Below are 23,607 nucleotides of genomic sequence, written 5' to 3'. Positions count from 1 at the left end.
CTACCGACGGTTGGAGCATGATGCCTCATACTCTATACAGATTTTCTATGTTGTACTTTAGACAATGGTTGGTTGGGCTTATGCAACCTGAATTCCTGATGTTTCCCTAGATTTGGTTTATTTGCTTTCAGACTTCAGGTTCTTTTGTGAATATTTGCCTTGGATGCATAGCAATGGCGCGCTGGAGTACTTATCTATTATCTAGACAAGCAAATTTTATCTATTATTGTCTAAGCCCATGCTCTACTCCTGGTCATCCCTTGCTTTGGTCTATCGCGCTTAGAAACCTTGTAGAAAGTGCTGGCTACCGAATGCGGAAGCTGATTTCATCCCCGGGACCGCCTCACCCCGTCTTCGTCTCCTCACGGAGTACATAACTTCTGCTTTCATCTATCAACTTGCATCTCAAAGGAATAAACGCGTAGCTCTCGTCATGTCATGGAATCCTTTTTTCTGTCCTTCTCCCTGCGTGGAACTACCGTCTACTAGACCGGGCGTGCCTTGCCGAAGCTGAGCCTGTCATGGATACCTAATCCGTGCCCTTTGAAACCCTTGTCCCTCAGCAGGGCGATCTTAAATACTCCCCCAATCACTTTCTTTTCGACACTCGAATCTGCTACGTTGGTTGCCTCTCCGAAGCGTTGGCCGTGGTCCTTGCTAATCTGACAGACACGGCGCCTTGTTTCAACCCGTACCTACTCTTATACTCCGAGTTTCACAATCATCGTCCTTCTGACCTTTCGTGCATAACACTCTTGGGTTTTTTTTTTCTTCCCTCAGCTAGAACGTGGAGTCGCTACAAAACTCCATTTCCACGTATGCGGGGCATCGGTCTTTGAGCGACTGCGATACGAGAATTACGAGCTGGAGCAACATATATTGTGATCTATCATCTACTGAAACCGCGCCCATCCAACCATCCACGCAAACAGTCGGAGAAGAACACGCGCTGCTACAGCATCACTCTCACTTATCCCAAATCAATATGCGCTCAAATCAATCTTCAACGCCGAGCCTTTCGCTCGCATTGACTTCCTTCAAGCCACACAATGGAGAGATTACAAACCACCAGAACACCAGCGACAACGAATACTACTCACCAACCTCGCCATCATCACCGACCAGTCTACTCAGCTCGTCGACGACGGTCACAAGCACTAGCTATACATTCTCCTCATCACCAAACTCTCCATCACTATCTGCTGTTCAACCTCAACACGTCCGCAGTCCCCGTTTGATATCCGAGAAACTGAAGATTAGCCACAACCAAAGCACGGAATCAAAATCAAGCACAGTGACAGCGACGGTCCTCCGCCGCCGCCCCTCCAACATCGACATCCTTCTGCAGCAAGAACACACTCGGGCGTCCATCAACGAAATTGAGCGGAAGGGACTGGATCTCCTGGAACCGCGTCCCGTGGATCTGGAACCCATCGGTCCCGTCGGGATTAACGCTCGGGGCGTACAGTTGCAGCCTATTGTTACACGGGACCGGCTTCCGACCCAGAGTCCTATTAATAATCACGGTATTGACAACGAAAACGATGGCGGGCACGGCGACGACAGGAATCAGATAGATGGCGCGGCGCAGGCGGAGGGAATGAACACGCACTCGCAGCCGCGGTTTGTGATGGGTGGGATATTTGAGGTTATGGAGGGAAGAGGGTAGAGCTCTGCTCTTCAGCTCTAATCCATAAAATTTCTATTCGATTCTACCTTGGTTGATTGGTCATGGTCATGAACTTTGATTATTGATATGGAGTCGGTCGATTTGTACGCGGGGAACAAGGATCGTTATAGCAGGGGTTAAGGCGTACGGCATAGCGACTTAGTACTAGGGAATTCCGGGCTTGTCATTCTTTGGACTTGGTTCAGATACACTTCTTAGATAGATTAAGTATTCATCACTTAGGTGGTTGGTTTCTACAATTGCACACAACATATTTAGTGTAACCTTCTCCTACTATGCATTGAAGAGATCCAATCATTATCAATCAAACTTAGTAATCAGCAGCCGGACATGAAGCCCTACCTAGGTATGTCGACTGTGTCCAAGTTCCATTAATATTGGACCACTGCCCAGAGATAAATACAGTTTCATGCGATTCCATTCTTCAGTCACCTGGGTAACTTGAATCAAACCAAGTCTGGCGCATCCACGCTATGTCCATTCCCTGCTCCAAGGGATAGATGACAGAAAAAGTAAAAGAACAAAAGTAAAATATTGTACATGTAGAAATTGAGGGCCAAACATAGCCAGGCCGCAATAGAAGCCGAGCTATGGATTGCTCTGTTCATAAACTGAAGAAGATGAGAGAACGGTGAAAGTGAAAGGGGGTATCTTGAAAAGAACTGGACACTGGGGTGGAATGGAATCAATGGAGCAAAAAGCTGGCCATAGTAGATCTGATCTTGCTCAGCGCATGGATGTGCATGAAGGGCATGAGGCAATGGAAGATAGAAAAGAGGGTTGCTCTAGAAACAACACCATTGAAGGGAAGGCTTCTTCTTCGAGTCCGAAAATGCAATGATGGAAAATAGAAAAACCTGGAAACATGCACGCAGCGCGATGTAATGCAATGCAATGCAAAAACTGGCTTCAATGCAAAAACATTACTCCAATATGAACGCTGAAACTCCAGGAGAAAAAACGGAGATAGAGGGTAAAGGCAAAGACAAAGGCAAAGGGTATCAGCCAGAAGAGAGATCTATCTCGCCTTCTTCCTCTCATTAGCCCACAGCTGGCCGCGGCAGTTCGGCTCGCCACAAAGACAAGGCACAGCGTTCGGATCGGGCTTGTCGACTCGCTCCATTTTCGGGTTATAATCGAATGTTAACTCTGTACCTGGCTTGATTTCCCTTAGGGCAAAGAATGCCAAATCATAGAGGTAGTCGTCGCCTTGGGTGCGTGATACCGCAAACATGCGGCAGTTAGGGTTGCAGGAGTGGTTGATAAAGCGAGTGGCGCCGCCGTAGTTTGCCCCGTCGACGACGTAGCTGGAATCGTCGTCGATTAGGAAGTCAAGGTTGAAAAGGTACGAGGGGGCATTGCGCGCGTTGGCGATTTTCTCGCGCTGGTCTGCCTTTTCGGTTGTGATGACCTCGCCTAGATATAGGTCTATGAATTGGCCCGCGCGGATGTGGTCGGGGGAGCGGAGGCCTGAATGGTTGATTGGTTAGTTCAATTTGGTTGCTTGCATTCCACTGCGGGTTGCCGTGGCGTATTTAGGGCTTGGGGAATGGGGAGTGTGGAGAGCAAGGCATACCGAAACCCCTCGTCCCCGTATAGAAGATCTCAAACCGAATAGTCCTTCCAAGCTGAATAACGCGGTTCCAGCATTTCTTCTCACATCCACAAAGCGAATTACACTCAAAAATCATAGAGGTCCTCTTCATGAATTCCGGCCGCAGAACCATGAACCGGTCATTGTCAGGGGCGCGTTTGTATGCAATGATCCGCTCATCCGAATCCTCTTCCTGCGCAAGGCACTGGCATTTATCAGGCAGACAGATGGTGTTACAACTGCAGCCAGACTGGAATTCCTTGCCAATAGAGGCAACGCCCTCGCGGATTTTGTACTCATTAATAAACTCAAAGCTGGATGTTGTTTCTGCCAGGCGCTTCTCGTCCCCTTTTGTCACAGATACGGTGGGGCCCCTGATAGAAGATAGTTTCTTCCTGAGATTCTTGCATAGAAGGTCTATGACAGGCCGTCTGTGTTTCTCTGTGAGAAAGGGGCCTGGGGTACCAATAACCAAAGGGACAACAGCGCGGTTGGTCTTGCGGGCAGCCGGATAAGCCCCGTTCATTGCACGTTGTTCATGGGCGTCTGTAGGGTAGTACTTTTCAGACATTCCAGTCATCTCAGTACCAGAATTAAGCTCTGACTCGGAGATCAGCTCGGCAGAATTGATTTCTCTTTTCAGCTGCGCTGATGGTGACGGGATGACCACTTTAATGGCCTCCGGTGCCGGGCTTGGTGTATATGGGGCTGAATGGGAGCCAGAGCGAGGGGTTGAGCCTGTACGTGAGCTTTTGCGCGAGCCTGGAAATGTGCCCAATTGGGGTGCCTGCCCTCCCTGGGGAGCAGGGCCTGGGGCTCTCTGCTTGAATGACTTGACCAGGTTCTCATAGGAGTCATCTTGATTGAAAGCAGCAAAACTGGTGACGCTAGTCTGGGGGGCTGGCTGCGCAACCGCACTCTTGTATGAAGACTCCGAAGTGGTATCAGCGAGATCCTCTACATCTGACTTTCTCTTCAGAGGGATAGTAGAGTTCTTAGTGCTAGGAGAGAAAGGAAGAGTGCGCTGCGCCAGTGCCTGGTGACCATTAAGACTCTTGAGAAGGGGCTTTGAGAATTATTAGCGCTGGTTGGTCTCGCAGAAAATAATTAAAAAAAAACTGTTAGAGGCTTGTTGCGTGGTAACCAGTAATTCAGGGAAACACGCGAAACTTAAGGCAGCAAGGCTTGACTTAACGTACCCGAGGGTGATCCTCGGAATCTGAGTCCAGAGTGAGGTCAATTAGCATATTGTTCGCTGTCATGAAGACCCGGCGTGACAAGGCACGAAAAAGTAAAATTTCAAGAATTAATTGGGGGTCGTTAGCAGCGAATTGGCAAATCGGAGTCTGGGGAACATTGGAGGAGGATAGCTAAGGAGGAGGGATTCTGGTGTTTTCTGCCAGGAGCTCAGTGTTGTCAAATACGCTAGACCCTATTAGGAAAGTGGGCTTTAAAGTTTAGTCACGTGTAGGTATCAACTGGCTTTACTGGAAATTAATTATTCAGTTAATTAGATTAAGAATTGACTTAGATAATAGATATTACAAAAATTATTCATAATTGAATTTTAGATCTATCCTGAAGCATTTATAAAAATATTTTGAAAACTTGACGATCCAATGGCCACACATGGTATGGAAGCGACACCGCGAAAGCAGGTTTAATATTAACAGAGGCGGGTTGATTGGGCGCTTGAGACAGCCCAAAAAACAGTCTCGGTTTCCAGACAACCGCAACACCAAACCCTGGGGCAAAAGCAAATATTAGCGGCATCGGTCGCAAAACTTGACCTTGATGAAATTAAGGTAAAAATTATATGGTTTTATAGAGAAAAATCTTACAAGCACAACGCAGTATTTCTCAATAAAATAACTGCTCTGGATGTCGTGTAATCCTGCGACAAAGATCGAAGGGTGTTTACTGTTTTTTCAAGAACAAAGCATTTTGATAGCGCAACATGACTAATAACTGACTAATCTATACACCGCCTTCTTGTCAGTGTGTCTTACAAAACCGAGCGAATGACTGGCTGGCATTTCGGTCAATTTCAGCAAAAAACTATCCTCTATAAACTAAAGGGAAACCCTAAAGGCGATAACAAGACAGAAAGGTTGAAGCCAATTGGGGAGAAATACATTGTACAGCACACAGGGTCAAGGGTCCCATGATGTTGAAAGGATCACGATTGGCTGGAGAAAAACTCGCTCACACTCGCCTAGGTACAAGCCACTTGAAGCAGACGGACTCGACTGAAATAAAAGAAACCGAAGAGAATAGGAAAATCATGCTCATGTATCAAATGTCATGTCAACCGGCTTGCAACGTTAGATGATAAGGCCGTGTCACTGATGCACGTGGCTCATCGAGAACATCAAAGTCGCAGGGCATCCAAAATCTTTTTCGCCATCTCTCGGTACTGCCACATGCCTCCAGAGACCTTCTTGAACTGGATACCGTGCAGCGAGAACAGCGGCACTTTAACAATGAGGATCTCGAACCGGAGGACCAGGTTCCCGCCCGTGTCACTTTGCACTCGGGTGGTTGTCTCTCCAACAACACGCTCTCCGCTTGTCACGGTGGTATCGCGAGTTTCGAGGTACTCGTCCGATGCGTCAGAGTTCGAAACAAAACTGCGATCTGGGGCTCGTTGACGGCGGCGCGATGTGGTTCGGGTGATCTCCTCACGGCCATCGTCGTGATTCAAAAGTCCGCCCAAGCTGATTCGGCGACGGTGGCTAGAAACCTGGCCTTGTCGCTCTGGACTAGGAGGTCCATTATCGACTACCTTGTCCAAGTCGATGCTGGGCGCATGGCGACAGCTGAAGCCACCTTTGATTTCCTCGTGCTCGACAGCAAGCTGCTTCAGAACCCGGATTATATCGGCGCGAATAAAGGCAAGTGGCTTGCTGCTGGTAGTAGAAACACTAAACAGGCCTTTGAGGTAGACTGGTTTGGACAAGTCTTCTTCATTCGCACTTTCCAACGCAGCCCCTGGTCCGGAGATCTCGCCATCCGTCTCTTCAGGAACATTGGCTTCTCTCGCAGCATCCCGTCGAGCCCGGCGGGCCTGTATGCTTTCACGGCGAGCATGACCAAGGGACATTGTCCGGCTAGCGTGCGTACGCGTCGCTAATTTTTGTTCGCGCCCAGTTGCCGGGTCCTTTGGAACAGCTACATACTCTGAGCCACTCGTCTGCGGCGGCTGGCTCCCAGAATCGCCCTCGGTTCGGCGAGACCGTCGATGCCGTGGTTCGCCTGAGCTGACGCTGGTTGATCTCTCCAAGTACTTGTTGGACCGCGAGGCCGGCTCTGTAGGTCCAGGGGTCTTGAGGAGATCTTGATGTTGGGGCTGACTGCCCGTTGACGGAATTGCCCTCGGGGACGGTTCCGTACGGCGGTTCTTTCGCATGCTAAACCCTCTAGAGAGAGGAGAAGCAGAGTCAGCCGGCGGCTGCACATTGAGCGACGGCTGATGAGGGCTTGCCAGCCTTGATCGTTCGCGGTCGCGGCTCCGGTCCTTCGTTTTCCGCGTGCTAAAGCGCCTCAAAAGTCCCGCGGCAGTGCTTTCTTTCTTGGCAGGGGTCTCTGGTTGGGATCCGGCGGGGCTGTGTGAAGCTTGTCCATTATGGGATGCGAGGCTGGCATTCTTCATGCCCTCTGTAATATCGTCATCACCATGGGTCCGTGCGCGCGGTCGTGATCGCCTTCCGGTATCTTTTTCTCCGGGCACATGGTACTGGTTCGTATGAGCGGCTTCCGGGGGCGCAAGGTCGGGTACTTGAAGCGTGTCCACCGGAGCTTGGACGAGGCCGAGAGCCCCTGGGTTAGCCTCGCTTCGCTCCTTGTCCAGCTTTTCCTTGACCAGGTAATACACAGACAACAACGGACTGTAAGCGTTTAACGGATCGTTTCCTAGCTGGACAGCTTCCGCTGAAGGGGCTGAGAGAGTATCCTTGCTGGCCGAGTTTCGTCGCTTGTAAAAGTCAAAGACGCCGCGCTTCTTATCGGAGTGAGCAGGGGCAGGCTGTTCACGGGCATTGAGTGCAATCGCATGCTGATAATCGTCAGACTCTATGATTTTAGTGAGTTGTGCTGTGATAAACTCCGGTTTTCCAAATTCAAATCCAGTCATCTTCTCGATGACCTCTGGATCCAACGGGAGCTGCAGTGGTTCACGATGAGGAAGGTGATTATCAGGAGGTCCATTAAAACCTTTGTTCATCCATGGGTGATTCATGATCTCTGCCAAACTTGCGCGCTGTTTGGGATCAGTTACCAGCATGCGCGAGATAATGTGGCGGCATTCTAGAAAAGCAAGCATTAGTATCGATCACAGTCAAGCTAGAGTGAAAGCAAGAGATAACTAACCAGCAGTTAGGCCAGGAGGGTATTCGAATGCGCCAGATTTAATCTTCGCATGGAGTTTCGGCATGCTCTGATCATCGAACGGGACCTTGCCGCACACCAAGACGTAAAGCACAATACCAAAACTCCAGACGTCTACTTCGGGCCCAGTGTACTGCCTTGCCTGGAGCAGCTCAGGCGCAGCAAAGTAAAGACTGCCGCAGAATGTTTTCAGGAGGCTTCTCGGGGAGAATAGGTTGCTAAGGCCAAAGTCAATAATTTTAATGTCTCCGGTCTTGCTGATGAGAATGTTTTCGATCTTCAAGTCTCGGTGCACGATGCTGTTGCGATGACAGTAGTCTAACGCACTTGCAATCTGGCGAGCGAACTTCCTCGCCTGTTTCTCCTTTAGCTTGCCGTGGGAGATGATGTAGTCCAGCATCTGACCACCATTGACCAGCTCAAAAAGCATATACCAATGGTAATTGGTCCTTACCACATCTCGCATACCGCAAATGTAAGGGTGATTCACAAGGCTGACAATGGCCGCCTCGCGAGCGGTCCGAACCTCCTTTGAGCGATCTGCCCTATCGGCCTCACGTTGATTTCTATGTTCCTCCGTTGACTGTCTGGGCACGATCTTGATAGCGACCTACAATCGGACAGATTAATCACCAACTTATTCGACGAATATTCGTTAGAGAAATGTAGCTCACCTGTTCCCCAGTCTCCAAGTGCTTTCCAACTTTGACCTTACCCATACTACCCGCACCCAATGTTTTCCCTAGTGCCCACTGGCCCGTTGGTGTTGCGATCATTGTGCGACGCTTAGATTGAGGGTTCACTGCGTGTAGGTGGTGCCCGGAGGCAGCCTGGGAGTGACCAGCACCCCCTTCTGCTGTTGCGGGTACCGCAGAGGCCATGTCTATACTGTCGCGTTGATGGCTTCTGACTGAGAGATTTCTTTGTGGTTTATTCGAGGACGGATCGGCACGATATGCGGTCGATGGGCGTTCCTGAGAGCGTTCCCTCGAGCTCTCCCGACGGGAAGAAGGCTGCTGACTACCCCTGGTGGACTCAAAGTCCCGCCGGGCTATATTGTCGAAAACGGCGTGGTTAGTAGGGGGCGGGCGGCGGTCGTACGACTGCGACTTTGAGTAGGAATGTCGGTGTTGAGAATGACTGTGAGGGATTGGAGCCGGTTGGGACGCCGTCGCGGGTCTCACAGCAACGCTTCGAGTCCGGTGAGGAAGATCAGATGAAGCAGGTCCTATATAGGAGGGCGGCCGAGACGATGTGGAACTGGAGTGGCTGCGATGGACGGCAGAGGTGGACATCACGATGGTGGAGACAGTTTTATCGGAAAACGCGAGTTCAACGGCAACTCAAACCTAGTCGTTTGAGTTGACGCTGTCGTCGATAAACTCGATAGAAAGCCGACCGAGGTCGAGGGTTGGGCCGGGGGAGGTTCGATCAAGCAAGTGGGGGAGACAGGAACTTGCTGACGAGACTGAGAGTCTAAGTAAAATGATCGTCGCCGGTCACAAAGATTCATCTGCGGGGGTTGGTTTCGAAAAAGAAGACGTGTGAACGAGGGAACAGGGATTTGAAATGAAAGGTAGGAGAAAAAGCTGAAATGAGGCCCAAAGGAGCTGCACAGCCAGCAAGACGACCTTGATGGATGCGGCTGCGGAGAGGGACAAAGACAGGGGCCGAAAACATCCACTCAAAGCTCGTCCTCAAGCCTGGATGGCTGTCTCTCCTTCTAAGCTTGTATTGATCAAAACTTAATCTAAGAGTCTGGCACGATATTTCTATTCTTGGGCTGTTGTTTCCTGCCTTATGTATTCTCCCGCTGGAATTTGTGAGTTACTCGCAGATGACATATGTCATGGAGACCAGCCACTCCGCCAATTTCGCGCCTAACCATCCAGTTGTACTTGAAATTGGCTGCTGCTTTGGGCACGTACAAGCGTCACAATATTCCGTAACCATATGGACCATGATCAATGATCGAGACCATTCATAGAGTCACGAGGGACTAGTAGCTCCAAGTGGTGGATCATTGAGCTGGAGCTGCGATAATTGCCCGCTCCATCCGTACTTGCAGTCTTCGCCCTGTCTGCCACCAGGTTTGCTATTTGTCGAGTATATGCAGCAAACACAGGTCCTGTGCGACTCTCAACGGAAATGATAGTCTAGTCCCTGCCTGTAACAAAGCATACAATACTCCGTACACTCTCTGGCCTGCACAAATGAATATCCGCCTGTCTTAATAGTCACTACTCCGTACTTAGCGGTGACGGCCATGGTCTATAGCACTTAATATACTTGGTAATAGTACAGAGAGGTCCTAAAAAATATGCTCTTGCTTTATTATTTACTTTAAATACTTACAGGCCTTGGACCATGTCCAATTTATAGTAGTTACTTTATGTTATGGACATGGTCGATAGATATATTGCTTATAACATGGATACTCCCACAGGTGGATCTTCCTTGTATGCAGGCCAGAGGGTGTACATAGGTGAGCCACACATGTGGCGGTGCATTTGTTTCTGGCGTCCGGCATCACATGTTTCGATCTCATCTTCAACCTCTCACCAGCTCTACTCAAGCTGAAACAACCCTGCTATTTCTTTCTGAAGGTATACTCTTCGCTCTCCACTTACGACGCCCGGCTAATCAACCAGTAACCGCTATGCCTGGCTTTGCCCTATAACGCCAGCGCAATGGCCAGCAAGAGAACCCGCGACGCTTTCGAGGCCGATTTCCGGGCCCAGCAATCTCCCTACGCTTTCTACGGAACCCCCCTTCCTCCACTCGATCCCGACACCCGCGATGATGGATCTTATGTGCCAGTATGGAAGCAGGAGGTGACCGATGACCGGGGAAGGAAACGCCTGCACGGCGCCTTCACCGGTGGATTCAGTGCCGGGTGAGCTCACGATTCGTCGACCTACTGGGACAGCACACTAAAGTGGCCTTCCATCTCAGGTACTTCAACACAGTGGGGTCAAAGGAAGGATGGACACCTGCGACATTCGTGTCCTCGCGCCAGAACCGGGCCAAGGAAGCGCCAAAACAGCGCGCGGAAGATTTTATGGACGAGGAGGATATTCGGGAAGCGGAGGAATCGCGGCAACTACAGACGAACGATGAGTTTGCAGGATTCGGATCAACGGCTACTGACGCAACGCGCCGTGGCGGGCTGATGGATATCTTCAAGACATCGGGTGAAACTATCGGTGTGAAACTTCTGAAGAAGATGGGCTGGAGGGAGGGTCAGGGTATTGGTCCGAAAGTCAGGCGCAGAGCCGACCTGAGCGATGGTAAAGCTCGACCAGGAGATGATACCGACAAAACATATTTATTTGCACCGGAGAATCCACCTATGGTTGCGTTCGTACGGAAGACAGACTATAAGGGACTCGGATTCGAAGGGGAGGCCCGTCTTGGCTCACGCCATGAAGAACGCGACAAATCCGATGAAGAGGGGGATTCTTTCTTTGGGCGACGACTGATTGGCGACAAAGCAAAACAGTCTAAACCACAGAAACCCCGACGAGGAGCTTTTGGCGTTGGCGTGCTCAATGATACTGGGTCTGATGACGAAGACCCATACTCGCTGGGTCCTCAGATCTCATATAATCGCACCATCGGTGGTGACAAAACGAAGAAGAACAAAACAAAGGCCACAGATGAGACGCGAGCCCTGGGCTCTTCCAATCCTCTTTTAAGCAGCAAACCGGTCTTCATTCCAAAGAAGGCAATCGCTGCCAAGGGCGCCGCAGGCTTCAGGAAGTGCCATGACGGCCGTCTACCTCTCGACGGATTTCTACTCGCGGACGGTATTTCGACTCTGTCGCTGTCTTCGGACAAGAAATATGCGCCGCCAGAGATACCCAAGGACTGGAAGTCTAAAAAAGTGCCGTCGAAGCAACAAGCTGCCACAAATTACATTTCTACGGCAGATGCAGCGAGGGCATCCACTCTAGATCCGGTCACGAGGGCGGCCCTATTAGGAGAGGACCAACTGCCCTCGAAATCTATTTTCGACTGGATGACGCCGGAAGGCCGGGAGAAGATTGCGAAACTCACCGGGAAAACGAACCTACCACCGGCACTAGGTGAAAAGGCCCCGAAAGGCTACGAATTATCAGAGTCACAAAAGCAGAAAGATATATGGGATCTTGTTCCCAAGCTAGATAAGCTCATAGCCGTTCAAGCTCTGTCGCGCGCCGCCAGCGGCTGGATGCCCTATTCCTCTGAAGAAGCCAAGCGACAACGCTACCGGACGTTCCTCGAAATTCGGGCTGGCCTTCGAGACAGCCTTCCAGATCGTGTACCGGGTTCCAGTACAAACGAATGGGTCACTGAGCTTGAGGAGTTTGCGCGAGCAGCGGAAGTATTCAGGCCGGTGTCAGGAGTGATGGCATCGCGCTTCACGTCCGCCTCTTCAGGTCCAAAGGGGGCCTCAGACGAAGTGAAGTCCGATACGAACGCGCCGTTACTAAGTAAACCCAGCGAAAGACCAGAAGACCCAGCGATAGCAGCTGCAAAGATTGGCATGTTCGGTCCCATGACACGCACTACCATCTCATTCTACCCCACCCGTTTACTGTGCAAACGCTTCAACGTCAAGCCTCCCAGCCATGTGGCAGTCGATCCGGGAGAGCCTTCAAGTGGATCTTCTGCCTCGGCAGCTCCAGGAAATCGCTTCCAATCTGCGGGTTACCAGACGGACAACAGACCGCGAGAGTTGGTTTCGAAGGATGTCATGGAAGCTCTTATGCTTGCGGCGGGTGGGGGCCCTGGGGGCCCGGGCGGAGCGCTAGCCCAGGCCGGCCAAGACCCGAATTCAACGGCGCCGGCGCCCGTTGTCATCGAAGTTCAAGCGGATCGAAACGAAGCGTTAGAGGGACAACGGCCAGGCGAAGAAGTATTCAAGGCGATATTCGGCAGCGATGACGAGGACGAGGATGACGATGAGGAGTGATAGATTTACTATGACCTCAATATTATATAAATTGTACTACACAGGCGCTAAGATAGAGTAGAGTAGCAAAGTGCACAAATCAGCCCGAGAACCCCGCATAGTAGATGAGCTTACGATTGCACCGCAGTGCAGGTGTGGTGAGACGCAATCGCGGTCAACCGAACCACGGACGGAACTTTCTTTCTTTTGTTAGTCAGGCTGTCCAGCCCGTATATTTAGTCGTCCTACTGTGTTAGATATTTTCCAGCTTCGTCATCACTTACCACCCCCATTATTATTCTTACCTCTTTTCTTAATCCCGCTCCATGCTTTGCTATCGCAGCTGATGGAGTCGACGTCTCTCCGCCAAGATGGTACCTGACCTTTCCCTCCCCCCTCTCCCCTTCGCACCCCGGTATCCCAGGCACTAACCGCAACAATCCAGGGCTGTTGTTTCTCCGTGTCGCGTACGTCGGCCAACGCTCAAACCCCCACAGAAGAGCATCGCGAAACCTCAACAACAGGCGCATCTCCACCGTCATCCCGCCAGGAGAACCCCCGTCGGCACGGCCATGGCCGTCTCACGCATAACCCCTCCTCGTCGTCTTCGCGCGACCAGCAGAGACAAGAAAGACAACCCGTCCCCCTCCCAACACACATCAACGCCCCGATCCGGCCGCACACATGGCAGTCCAAGAAGCGGCTGTGGACTGCCGCTCTCCTAAATCGCGAGCGCAAGGAGTTCTTTGAGACCCGTGTCACGGGGCGGCCGGAAATCTGGGATGCGCTGTCCGCAGCGCTACAGTTTATGCGGGGTGGGGACTTTGAGACCGCGCAGAGTATTATTGATGCGGCGGGCGTGACGGTTCCGACGGGGGATCTGTGTCAGGGGGTCTATGATGAGCAGGGGGTACTTTATCGGCTACCGCGGTGTATCGTTAGTGATCCGGTCAATATTGTTGCTGGGGGTGCGGATGATGCGGAAAGGTCAGATGTCGGGGGGTCAGAGTCTGATGCGGATGGAAGTGAAGATGGTGAGGAGGTTGATGTGGGCTTTGAGACGGATGAGCATGATGGCAGGAAGGTTGGATATGTGCAGGAGAGAGAGGGCGTCGAGTCGGATGATGAGCTGATACGCCGAAGAGACGAGAAGGGCAAGACGAGTGAGCGCGATCTCATCAGGATCCAGGCCCGCTTGAGTGATCGGGATGGGCCCGATATTACCATTGCCATCAAGAAGACGCAGAATGTCGGGTTCCTTGCGCGCAAGCTGCAGCAGGAGGCTGGGGTATGTCATGATCTTACTTTCCCTCTTTCTTCTTCTTCCATCCGACTTGCTGGAGCTTTGGGTTGTAAGATGCAGCTGACAAAGGTATATCCAGATCCCGAAAACTCAGCGCATCCGAATCGCCTACCTAGGCAAGATCTTGAAAGAAAACACATCCCTCATTGACCAGGGCTGGAAACAGGGGAATTTACTGAATGCATTTGTTGTATCGCGGCGGCCCTCGTCGTCCTCATCGTGACAAACCGAGCCCAATGTGCATTGGCTCTATTCGCAGAGGTCCGATATTGACCTTCAATTCCGGATAATGACGCCGTCTATCAATCGCCTACCGTTCCTACCACCTTCAGAACGTCTACACATGACGCCATGCTTCACGATTCACGATTCTACCTCCAGTACCCCTTTTCGATTCCCCAGGCTGCCGGCGTTTCTCCCTATTTGCTTTGTTTGAAGTTCAAGTACACTATCTATTCCCACCTATCTCGTTGTATATACCCCTATCGGTTATTCCACTCCATATATCTCCTCCAGTATCTTCGTTAAACCCCGAATTTCGGAGAGATAGGACATGGTCGAGTTATTACCCTTGACAAACGTTTAATTCAAGCGCAGAGTACATTGAGTGACACGAAAGTAGAACGACATTCTTGTGTTAGGTATAACTAAAGCTGTATACGTAGACCTGCCTAAGCCTTGTGCAGAAGTTGCCGACTCTATTTAGGCCTTCTTCGGTTTCTTCGCCTTCTTCTGACGATACGCTTTCTGGTATCCATTGTTCTTCCTCCGAAACTCTGCACGCTCTTCTTCAGTCATTTTCTTTCGTTCTCGGATCCAGTATCCGGATACACTACCATGGATTTCACCGGGTGAATCGACTATATCTCGAAGATCCACAGTCTCGTAACGACGGTATGATGTGTTGTCCGGGGGCATAGTGTTGTTGCCATCCAGTGGAACAATGTATCCTTTCCTTCATGCTTCATCATATCATACGACGTAGTCTCAAATTTCAGCTTAAGTTGAGGCTGCTCCCCATCACCAATCTTTTTCTGTTAGGTATCTCGGCCTGGGCCACGGTCAGAATGGTATTGAGGCGTGCTCGGCATAGTGCGTTATATTTGTTAAGAGCTATTTTTCATGGTTCGCTGCCTTGAGAAGACATATATAGATCATGGCCAGAATGGTATTAAAGCATGCTCGGCACAGTGCCTTGTTCCTGTTAAGAGCTGCTTTAATAATTTACTGCCTTGAGAAAGTATATATAGGCCATGGCCAGAATGGTATTAAGGCATGCTTGGTACAGTAACTTGTCTCTGTGAAGAGCTATTTTGATAATTTGCTGACTTGAGAATGCATATAAGGGCGGAATTAAGCGCAGGTACTCGATATTCGATTTATTGACTTCTGAGAGTCTCCAGTACCCCCTAGGCACGAATGCAAATTGGCTCCCTCCCATGAAAATGCCGAGCGAGGGTCTCCATAAGGGGAACCTAGATGAAGATAGGACTTGGTCGAAAAGACAGCTTCCGCAATCTACAAACTACTCTAACAACAATAACTCTGGTCGAGGTCAATGGACCCCCGACTGGGAAGGATCCACGAAGGTGGAATAAAGTGCCAAAGTCACAATTCCCTTTAACGAGCCCGTGGACTAATTGGGCGTTGGAAGATGTTTCACTAAATAATATACGTTAGTAGTGACTCAAACTCCGATACGCAAATGACCACTTACACGGTTTTCTTGTCTGGATGATTGTGAGTGTACTGGCCACCATCCAGTCCTGTCTTGCCTTTGCCATCGATGCCAGTTGCCGAGCCAGTGTATGCATAATGTGTGTGTAGCGTTGCATCCGCCATCGTGCCCTCGTACATGGATTCGAGGTAAATCCAAAGTCCGAAGTTGGTTCCAATAGTATACTCAAAACGTCGTCGTATGGGAGCGTCTCCTTGTCGAACTTCTCGAGTATGGCGAGTGTAGACCATTTGATCATGGCATTATCGCGAGCATCCGGGGTATTTTTGGTGAAGAATTCGTCCAAGCCACGATATCTGGGATGTTCCGAGATGACACTCATGCCAAGTTCGAGGCGTTGTGTAGCTCCCGGAAAGAGCTGTCGCCTCCTAAGCACGAAGTCCCATTCGTCGATCAAAGGAGAACTCGCAAGGCGAATCGTAGGGCTCAACTCCATCGATTATATCGTACGGCTAGCGACCGGCTCGGCTGGATGGTTTTTGGCATATGTGGCTGTGTTCATAGGCAGCCATCACCAAGAGCCCTTCTGTCGGACTGAGCGGTCATGTCCAAGCGAGACGAACGATCTCCATCTTCACCATCTGCAGCCCCGGGATCGGCCGCATCGGCGAGAGTCTAGGTCTCCTCTTCATTCCCGGAATCGGGTATCTCCATGCGAGCCGTTGGTTCTTCCTCCTCAGAATCGGGACCCTCTTCATACTCGATCTCTTCTTCCGTTCTAAACTCATGGTGATCAATCGAATTGACAGCAGGTACAAAGTTCACCAGACGAGCAGATCGTCTCAAGCCGCTATGGTTCAAATTGTCAGAGGGAATGTTGTTGGCATCCAATGTCGCAGCATTGTTCCCTAATTCAAATTTGAGCCGCGCTGTGTCTTGCAGTGCTATCTTCCTAAGCTTGTAACTTCAAAGTCCGAAGTTGGCTCCCATGGTATAGATCGAACGTTTTCGAACGAGATTGTCCAGGCTTGTTGAATATTTCATCATAATATTGACGCGGACGTCCAAGGGATTTTTGTCGAAGAGTTTGTTCAACTCGCGGGCTCTTGGGTACGCTTACATAACCTCCATGCTTTGCTCGATGTTCTGTGTAGCTCTTGGGTAGAGCTGCCGCCTCTCGATGACTTCAGAGTCATTCGATGAATGGGAAAAATGTATATACGTGCGTCTTTTTCGACTCCTTCAAGATCTGTTTGTAGCTTGGCCATCCCGAAGGACTTTAATCGAAGAGAAAAAGCTGGTAATTAGCCGAAGAGAAGACCAGGCAAGGACGCAACAATCACAGACGTACCTTCCCCAATCTCCCCCCGAGGTCTGTACTTGGAACAGTGAAACCAGAGTCAGAGTTAGGGCAAGAGCAACTCGCACCGACACCGGCCGGAGACGCGGGTTTGCAGGTGTATAAAAGTATAAGGGATGCGCAAGCTAGTTTACTTTGGAAAAGCCTATTATCAAGTAGTGTTAAATGCAACAGCAACTGGCTCTTGTTCGAGCGTTGCAGAACAAGACGCGGACTCAGACGCGGACTTGAAGTTCGGACATGGCCGGATATTCCACCCGGGGTTCTCGCCACAGCTTCGGCTTCATTTGGGACATGGCCGAGGTCATCGTGATGGATTTGTATATTATCATGAGGGTGGCCGAGCACGGTGTTCACGGCTAACAAAGTCACGAACAAAAGAACCTAGAAAAGAAAAGGATTAGGATAACCCCAGAAAGCCAATAACCCTGGCCAGAACCTAGCAGGCACACAGCCCTAATACAACCGTCCATTCTCCGCCTCCTTCCCCTTTGGCGTCTCTCCAGAGCGCCTCTTGAACACACGGCAAACTACCTGCGCGCCCTGTCTGACGCCGCGTATAAGACTCGTCGGGTTCCAGTGCCGCACGCGGAAAATGTAGTATAGCGCTACTGTGCCGAAGATATTGAAGCCGATATACGCCCAGCCGATACCCCAATTGCGCCAGCGTTGACTGTACTCTATTTCAAATGCAGCAAGGTACTGGTCTGCGTTGGTGAGGCCGCAGTACTGGCAGTTTGACGTAGCATCGGCGTTATACAGCTGCCCTGGCGCAGTGGGGAGATAATCAGCGAGGTAGTCCCCGCAGGTTTGGCCAGATGGCGGATTGAAAACATTCAACTCCTCTCTTGCGCACTCGATTGCGCGGCCATGGAGACCCGTTCCTATCATGCCAGCGATGAGATACGTCAGCGGAGAGACGCGATACATGAAGATCCAGAAGCCGGGTAGTGCTGAGGGCGCTTGCATGACTCCATTGAATACAAGGATAAACATAAAGATCAGCGATGCGATGGTACCGCCGGTTTCGGCGTCTGGGAGAGCGGAGATGACGAAAGTAGCGAAGCTAGAAGTGAAGATGAAGAACTGGATTACGAAAAGAAGCATTAGGCCTTGTCGATGCGGTTCTTGTGAGGCACCGTAGACGGGGAAGTAGTATGTTGCCCAGGAGACTATGCCGGCAAGGATCTGCCAGGGGATCTCGACGGCAACGTTGGCGATGATGAAGGCCGCCCAGGAGTAGGCCTTTGAGGGACGCTCGCGGACTTCGTAAAGGGAGCGTTGGATGACGAATTTGGGCATAATCCTAGTGAGGTTAGGGTTTGCGGATAGGTGGGAAGTGGCAGATGCTTACTGTTGTACTAGAGTAGAAAAGATGGATGTGAGCATGAATGCACTGAAGAGGACATCCTGAAATCCTGTAGAACGTTAGTGTATCTTGAAGCAAGAATAAGCAAAGTGCCAACCGGACGTTACCTTGTTGAGAGCTATCGGGCTTGAAGAAGGTGAACCCGATGAAGAGGCCGGAGGCGATAGCGAGGATCAGCTTTGCCCAAATGTAGACCGGCTCGCGCCAGTACTGCTGGAATACGCGGCTAGTCACGCTCCACAGTTGACTGATAAAAGGCATGGCGTACTCGTCGTGCGTATTATTCTCGTCTGATGAAGCGGAAGCCCTATCTTTATGGATCCGGTCGATCTCCTCCTGGACTTCTCGGAATTGTGGGCTTTCATTCCAAATGACCGGCCAGTCCTTCTCGGACTTTCCAGCAGCACCTGCTCCAATAACCTCTAGCATATACTCCGCAGGCTGTCGTAGTTAGCACATGTATCAAGAATTCGGACATGGACTCACATACATTCTCAGATTCTCCGCATGCGCGGGCTCCATTTCCTTCAAAGTAATCAAGCAAGGTACGAGATTCATCGCCGATGTCCCCAAAATAGACAGTTCGGCCTCCCTTTGCTAGGAACAAGAGACGATCAAACTGTTGAAAGAGCATGGCGCTAGGCTGATGAATGGTAGCTAACACTGCTTGGCCGCGGTCCGCAAGCTGACGTAGGAATGAACAGATTGACCATGAGCTCTGCGAGTCCAGGCCACTCGTAGGCTCGTCGAGGAAAATGAGCAAAGCCGGTTTGGCTGCAAGCTCGACACCTATAGTCAACAGCTTTCGTTGTTCCACATTAAGGCCCTCGCCAGGAGTACCAACGACCGCGTCCGCAAAGTCCTGCATATTAAGCATGTCAATTATCTCTTCAACGAATGCATATTTCTCCTGTTGGGAAACGGCCTTTGGTTGCCGCAGTAATGCACTGAATCGTAGTGCCTCTCGCACGGTAGTAGTTGGAAGGTGCAAATCTTGCTGCTGCACGTAGCCAGTTTTTCGTTGGAAGCTGGGGTCAAGCGGTCTACCATCTACCAGCATCTCCCCCGTCACGATGCCAATGGAGACACGCTTTGCGAGCACATCTAGAAGCGTAGTTTTACCCGCACCTGATACGCCCATCAAGGCCGTCAATGTGCCCGGGCGGACCCATCCATTCACATTCTCAAGCAATCGACGCTGACCACCTTTGACAGGGATATCATAGCACACATTTCGCCAGGTAAAGATGCTGTGCTGCTCTGGGATAGCGGAGGTGTTTGGTGCCACTTCAGTCGGTCTCTCAGCTAGAACAGTATCCGCAGCCGGGCCGTGGCCGTCTTCTTGATCCTTATCAAGATTGCGCATCTGGGGAGGTACCTTACTGCGAGGAAAGACCAAAAACTCCGCCTTTGAGGTCGTCGCCGAATTGAGCTCTGTGGCAACCAGGTAGACAACCGTGAAGAAAATCCAGAAGGCTATCAAAATGCCGAAGTTCCTCCACTCGTGGTCGTAAGTATACCTATATTGGGACCAGATGAAATCGTCTCCAGAAACAGTTCGTTCTCCTGCCACACTGCCGCGCACGGCGCAAATAAACGAATCGCCACTTAGATTCGGATATGCAGGCACCAATTGCGAGCATTCAAACCGTCGCCCGTGAAACTCATTTGCAATCATGGCCTCAAACGTATAATAAACCGGGTTAATCCACCTTATCCAGCTGAACCAGGGAATGGAAGACATTTGAGGAGCGGGAATCACGAAGCCAGTATATATCACAATAGCCAAGACCATCACACCAGCCATGGACATTGCTTGTGACAAGGTTTTTGTAGAGGCTGCCAGAGTCCGGAATATTGCCGACATCGTAAGGGTGCTGAGGAATGTGAAGAGAAAGAAGATGAAGAACTGGGAAGGTTCGTAGCGCTACTCCTGTTAGCTCTACCCAAATCGACGGTGGCACAAACTTACCAAGCCGGCCAGAAAGTAATATATGATGTTGAAAACAGTAGCGGCCACAAACTTGACGGGAATATCGGACACGATCCCACCAAAGGCTTCGGCGAAAGGATGAACAAAAGCGTACGAGGCTTGTTTCTCGACGATTGGCCGCTGGTCATACAGTGAATTGATCTCAGTGATGGATATGAGCGCATTCATCCTAGCCAACGTTAGACATATGCTTTCCAGATCCATAGCCGAGCCACGTACAGAACAGCGAAGAACAGAGAAGCTCCTTTGCTCTGGAACCCGGCGGAGGCGTTAGGAGTCCTAAAGAGATTAGAAAAGCTTTGAGTACGCAAACACAGAAATTACCCATAGTATATCGAACCAATAATGAGAGACATCACAATGCGACCGATGACTGTAATACTTAGCTAACAGGTTTAGTATATACTAGGTAAAGCATTACCTGTAGTCAACGTTGAGGGTTTATCGTTCCAAATCCTGGAGATGGTCAGCGGAGATTATCGACCACATGGGAGAGACGCACCTTTGATATGCACGAATAGTGCAAAGCTTGACCTGCATCGGAACCGATATGACATAGGGACTCTTAGGCCGGACATGGTTCGCTTGTCTCCACTGCTTAGCCTTGTCAAAGGTTTTCTCAACCTCACCTCCCACTGGGAATTCCTCCAGGTGATCGGCGATCTCTTGCTGGAGCTCTGCGAAGTAACGGCTGTTCTTCCAGTACGTCTCAAACTCCGCCGGCGTCCGCGGCACCTGATTTTCCATGCCCTCTCGCGCTTTGCGCTCTTGGGGGTTGGTGACTGATGTCAAAAAATCTCCTGTTGTTTGGCGCGGCGGGCAATAGAAGCCCATCTCAACAAAGTATTCCTTGGCTTTATCGCAGGGCCCGAAGTAGATTTCACGTCCTTCATACAAGACGATGGCCTTGTCGAAGATGTCGTAGATTGCCTGCGAGGCTTGGTAGATGGCCACGGCATGGCAAGAGCCTCCTACGTTTGCCGCGACTCGCAATGCTAAACCAAATTAATCAGCTTCAGGCGCGTTCAGACAGCAATGCCAGAGTTCCCGGCTATACTTACACTTGGCAAATTCTAGAGCGCTCGCAGAGTCCAGACCTCTTGTGCTGTTATCCCAACTTGCGATAGGCGAACGAGATACTGAATGTGTAAGTATTGTGACCCAGCGGAGAAGATAGTTGAGAACTAACAAGCCATTTCCGCAAGACTGAACACTAGTCAGCGAGACAGTACAGCTTCAATAATGCAAAGAGCACCAACCTGACTCGTTTTCTCTCACCTCCGGAGACACCTCGTATATAGTCATCGCCAACTGCGCGCCTGTCAGACATGGAGGCAAGCACAGGTTGAAAAGCAACTTACCCTTGGTATTATACGTGTGCGAGAGTCCAAAGACGGACATCGCAACCTGAGTAACATACTTTGCGTACTCTTCTCGGTTGATGCCCTGAAGCCGAAACTGAGGAGTTCTTGCGGCGGCTGCGAACTCCAGGGTTTGCCCCACAGTGAGATGAGCAAAGTGCTTGTCGACCTCTTGATTGTACACAACCTCCCCCTTGTACTCTTTATGCATAGTCTCCATTGATATCCCTCCATACTGGATGTCGGAGCCTTCCTCAAGTTTAAGACCATGCAGTTCACCACAGATTGACTTTAAAAAGGTCGAACAACCACTGCCAGGACGGCCCAGGACGATCAAAAGCTCACCCTGCTTGACCAGACCATTGAAATCGCGCAGGATGTGCCTTTCAGGAGCTTTTTTGAGAAGAGTCTCACGGAGTCGCAATGGCGCGGCCAATAGAGAGGCCACAGTATCCTGGTACTGCAAAGCTGATCCTGAGCCGAATACGTTGAGATTCTGAAAGCTGATTCCGGTCGAAGGTGGTCGGGGGGCACCCTCCTCGTCCAGGAGTTTCATCATCTTACGCGCCCACTTTAAGTGGTTAAACTCCTTGCTTGTTGGATCAAATGCTGGATCCTCAATGGCCATCTCGTCAACGGTGTCCATTCGCTTGATGCCCTTTCCATCGACAGCGGATGTCGTGGTGGGAGTGCGTCTTGGAAAGTTCGAAGCAATGCGAGTCAACTCCGCCCTACCATCAGGGTTGATATCCTCAAAGAAGGAGATGTCATCTCGATCGATCCACGAGTTCTGTCGACTGCGAGTCTGGCGCGGGATTTCCTGCATTTCCTGGATTTCCTCGCGCTCGTCCAAGCTCAGGCGAGAGCTGCCGCTGTGCTTCTCGCTTTGAGCCATTGCGATGCGAGGCTCAGCAACACGGTGCGGGATATGGACGCTATGCAAGGGAAGTCTCAATAGGCGAAAGATAAGTTGATGCACTCGTAATCTTCGCAGCAGTGCAGGGGTAGATAAATTAGAGAATGAGAACGCGAGCGGTGCGACTCTGGAAGATTATGTATCAACTGAGACAACGGTGACACCGGCCACTGGCAGTGGCAGCTAGTCCGGGGGCTGGATCGCAGGGCAGCTATTTGCCGATAGCAGCATCGTGATGTCATTTGAGACCGATTGGATGCTTGTGCAACGCTGGCAACAACAAATAGAAAAAAAAACAAACATGGCTTATGGCGCTTAGGGGCTTGCAAAGGGGGACGCCTCGGATGCAGATGCATTCCGGATGCGGGCCAGAGCATAACCTACTTACAAGGTACTCCGTAGTCAAGTTCGGTCCAGCTCGATAGTGCCCATTGGTTCAATCCTTAAGGTACGATAGTCGACTCACGGTTCCAGTTCCAGGTTCCAGTCGCCAGAGTTCCCTTTGTTCTCGTGGTCTTCACGGCTCCCGTACGGAGTACCAGGGAAAGGACTTCGAATTTGGGATGTCTCGGCAGTCGGGACAAGGCTCACTCCTAGGGCCGAGTGTTGCAAATGAGCTGTCAATATGCTATAGGCAGCAAGCTATTGCTGGTCGATCTGATGATGGACGGTAGACGGCCGACCCCAGCAATTCTAAGACTCCAAATCCACCCACCAACCGCCAGCTACGTATTCCGTAGATCGATTGCCGGTAAATGATAGCTCGCGCTCCATACTTTGGATGCGGTACGGAGTAGACTACTCTCTGTCAAATGTCAATCCGACAAGTCTCAGCAGCCCGGAGATTCGATTCCGTCCCGAGGGATTCAGTTAGCAGCAGATCAGCGATCAACATCGTGGGCTCCATCATTGGGCTGGTGTCAGGAACTTCCCCACAGGGCCGATCATCTCAAAATAGTGGAGTCAAAACTGCACAATTCAGCTTACTCAGCGGAGTTACGATCCCTCCGCAATACGCAGG

General features: G+C 50.7%; 6 protein-coding genes across 6 annotated transcripts; 2 read left to right on the top strand and 4 right to left on the bottom strand.

Moving 5' to 3' along the window:
- Nucleotides 1-985: 985 nt before the first annotated feature.
- Nucleotides 986-1,669, top strand: DSM5745_06484 (uncharacterized protein; the record flags this gene model as incomplete). The annotated part of the gene is made up of 1 exon (XM_026748500.1): nucleotides 986-1,669. The coding sequence occupies one exon, from the start codon at nucleotides 986-988 to the stop codon at nucleotides 1,667-1,669; it is 684 nt and encodes a 227-aa protein (XP_026602804.1).
- A 1,039-nt stretch (nucleotides 1,670-2,708) lies between these two features.
- clrD (histone-lysine N-methyltransferase Clr4) lies at nucleotides 2,709-4,531 on the bottom strand (the record flags this gene model as incomplete). The annotated part of the gene is made up of 3 exons (XM_026748499.1): nucleotides 2,709-3,160; nucleotides 3,267-4,350; nucleotides 4,484-4,531. The coding sequence occupies 3 exons, from the start codon at nucleotides 4,529-4,531 to the stop codon at nucleotides 2,709-2,711; spliced, it is 1,584 nt and encodes a 527-aa protein (XP_026602803.1).
- A 1,124-nt stretch (nucleotides 4,532-5,655) lies between these two features.
- Nucleotides 5,656-8,551, bottom strand: kin1 (putative serine/threonine protein kinase Kin1; the record flags this gene model as incomplete). Its single annotated transcript, XM_026748498.1, has 3 exons — nucleotides 5,656-7,589; nucleotides 7,653-8,280; nucleotides 8,345-8,551. 3 exons carry the CDS (start codon nucleotides 8,549-8,551, stop codon nucleotides 5,656-5,658), a joined length of 2,769 nt encoding a protein of 922 aa, XP_026602802.1.
- A 1,809-nt stretch (nucleotides 8,552-10,360) lies between these two features.
- On the top strand, nucleotides 10,361-14,132 carry DSM5745_06481 (putative G-patch domain protein; the record flags this gene model as incomplete). The annotated part of the gene is made up of 5 exons (XM_026748497.1): nucleotides 10,361-10,566; nucleotides 10,626-12,623; nucleotides 12,755-12,815; nucleotides 13,052-13,894; nucleotides 13,989-14,132. The coding sequence occupies 5 exons, from the start codon at nucleotides 10,361-10,363 to the stop codon at nucleotides 14,130-14,132; spliced, it is 3,252 nt and encodes a 1,083-aa protein (XP_026602801.1).
- A 1,413-nt stretch (nucleotides 14,133-15,545) lies between these two features.
- Nucleotides 15,546-16,083, bottom strand: DSM5745_06480 (uncharacterized protein; the record flags this gene model as incomplete). The annotated part of the gene is made up of 2 exons (XM_026748496.1): nucleotides 15,546-15,571; nucleotides 15,627-16,083. 2 exons carry the CDS (start codon nucleotides 16,081-16,083, stop codon nucleotides 15,546-15,548), a joined length of 483 nt encoding a protein of 160 aa, XP_026602800.1.
- Nucleotides 16,084-17,403: 1,320 nt separating this feature from the next.
- DSM5745_06479 (ABC multidrug transporter) lies at nucleotides 17,404-22,565 on the bottom strand (the record flags this gene model as incomplete). The annotated part of the gene is made up of 13 exons (XM_026748495.1): nucleotides 17,404-18,253; nucleotides 18,302-18,365; nucleotides 18,424-18,757; nucleotides 18,807-20,243; nucleotides 20,289-20,478; nucleotides 20,529-20,588; nucleotides 20,634-20,682; nucleotides 20,731-20,765; nucleotides 20,812-21,304; nucleotides 21,371-21,448; nucleotides 21,499-21,515; nucleotides 21,569-21,620; nucleotides 21,671-22,565. The coding sequence occupies 13 exons, from the start codon at nucleotides 22,563-22,565 to the stop codon at nucleotides 17,404-17,406; spliced, it is 4,554 nt and encodes a 1,517-aa protein (XP_026602799.1).
- Between the last annotated feature and the right edge of the window lie 1,042 nt (nucleotides 22,566-23,607).

This window comes from Aspergillus mulundensis (assembly GCF_003369625.1).
Source record: "Aspergillus mulundensis strain DSM 5745 chromosome Unknown scaffold_6, whole genome shotgun sequence".
Classification (NCBI taxonomy): domain Eukaryota; kingdom Fungi; phylum Ascomycota; class Eurotiomycetes; order Eurotiales; family Aspergillaceae; genus Aspergillus; species Aspergillus mulundensis.
This window is presented reverse-complemented; position numbering and strand designations above follow the sequence as displayed.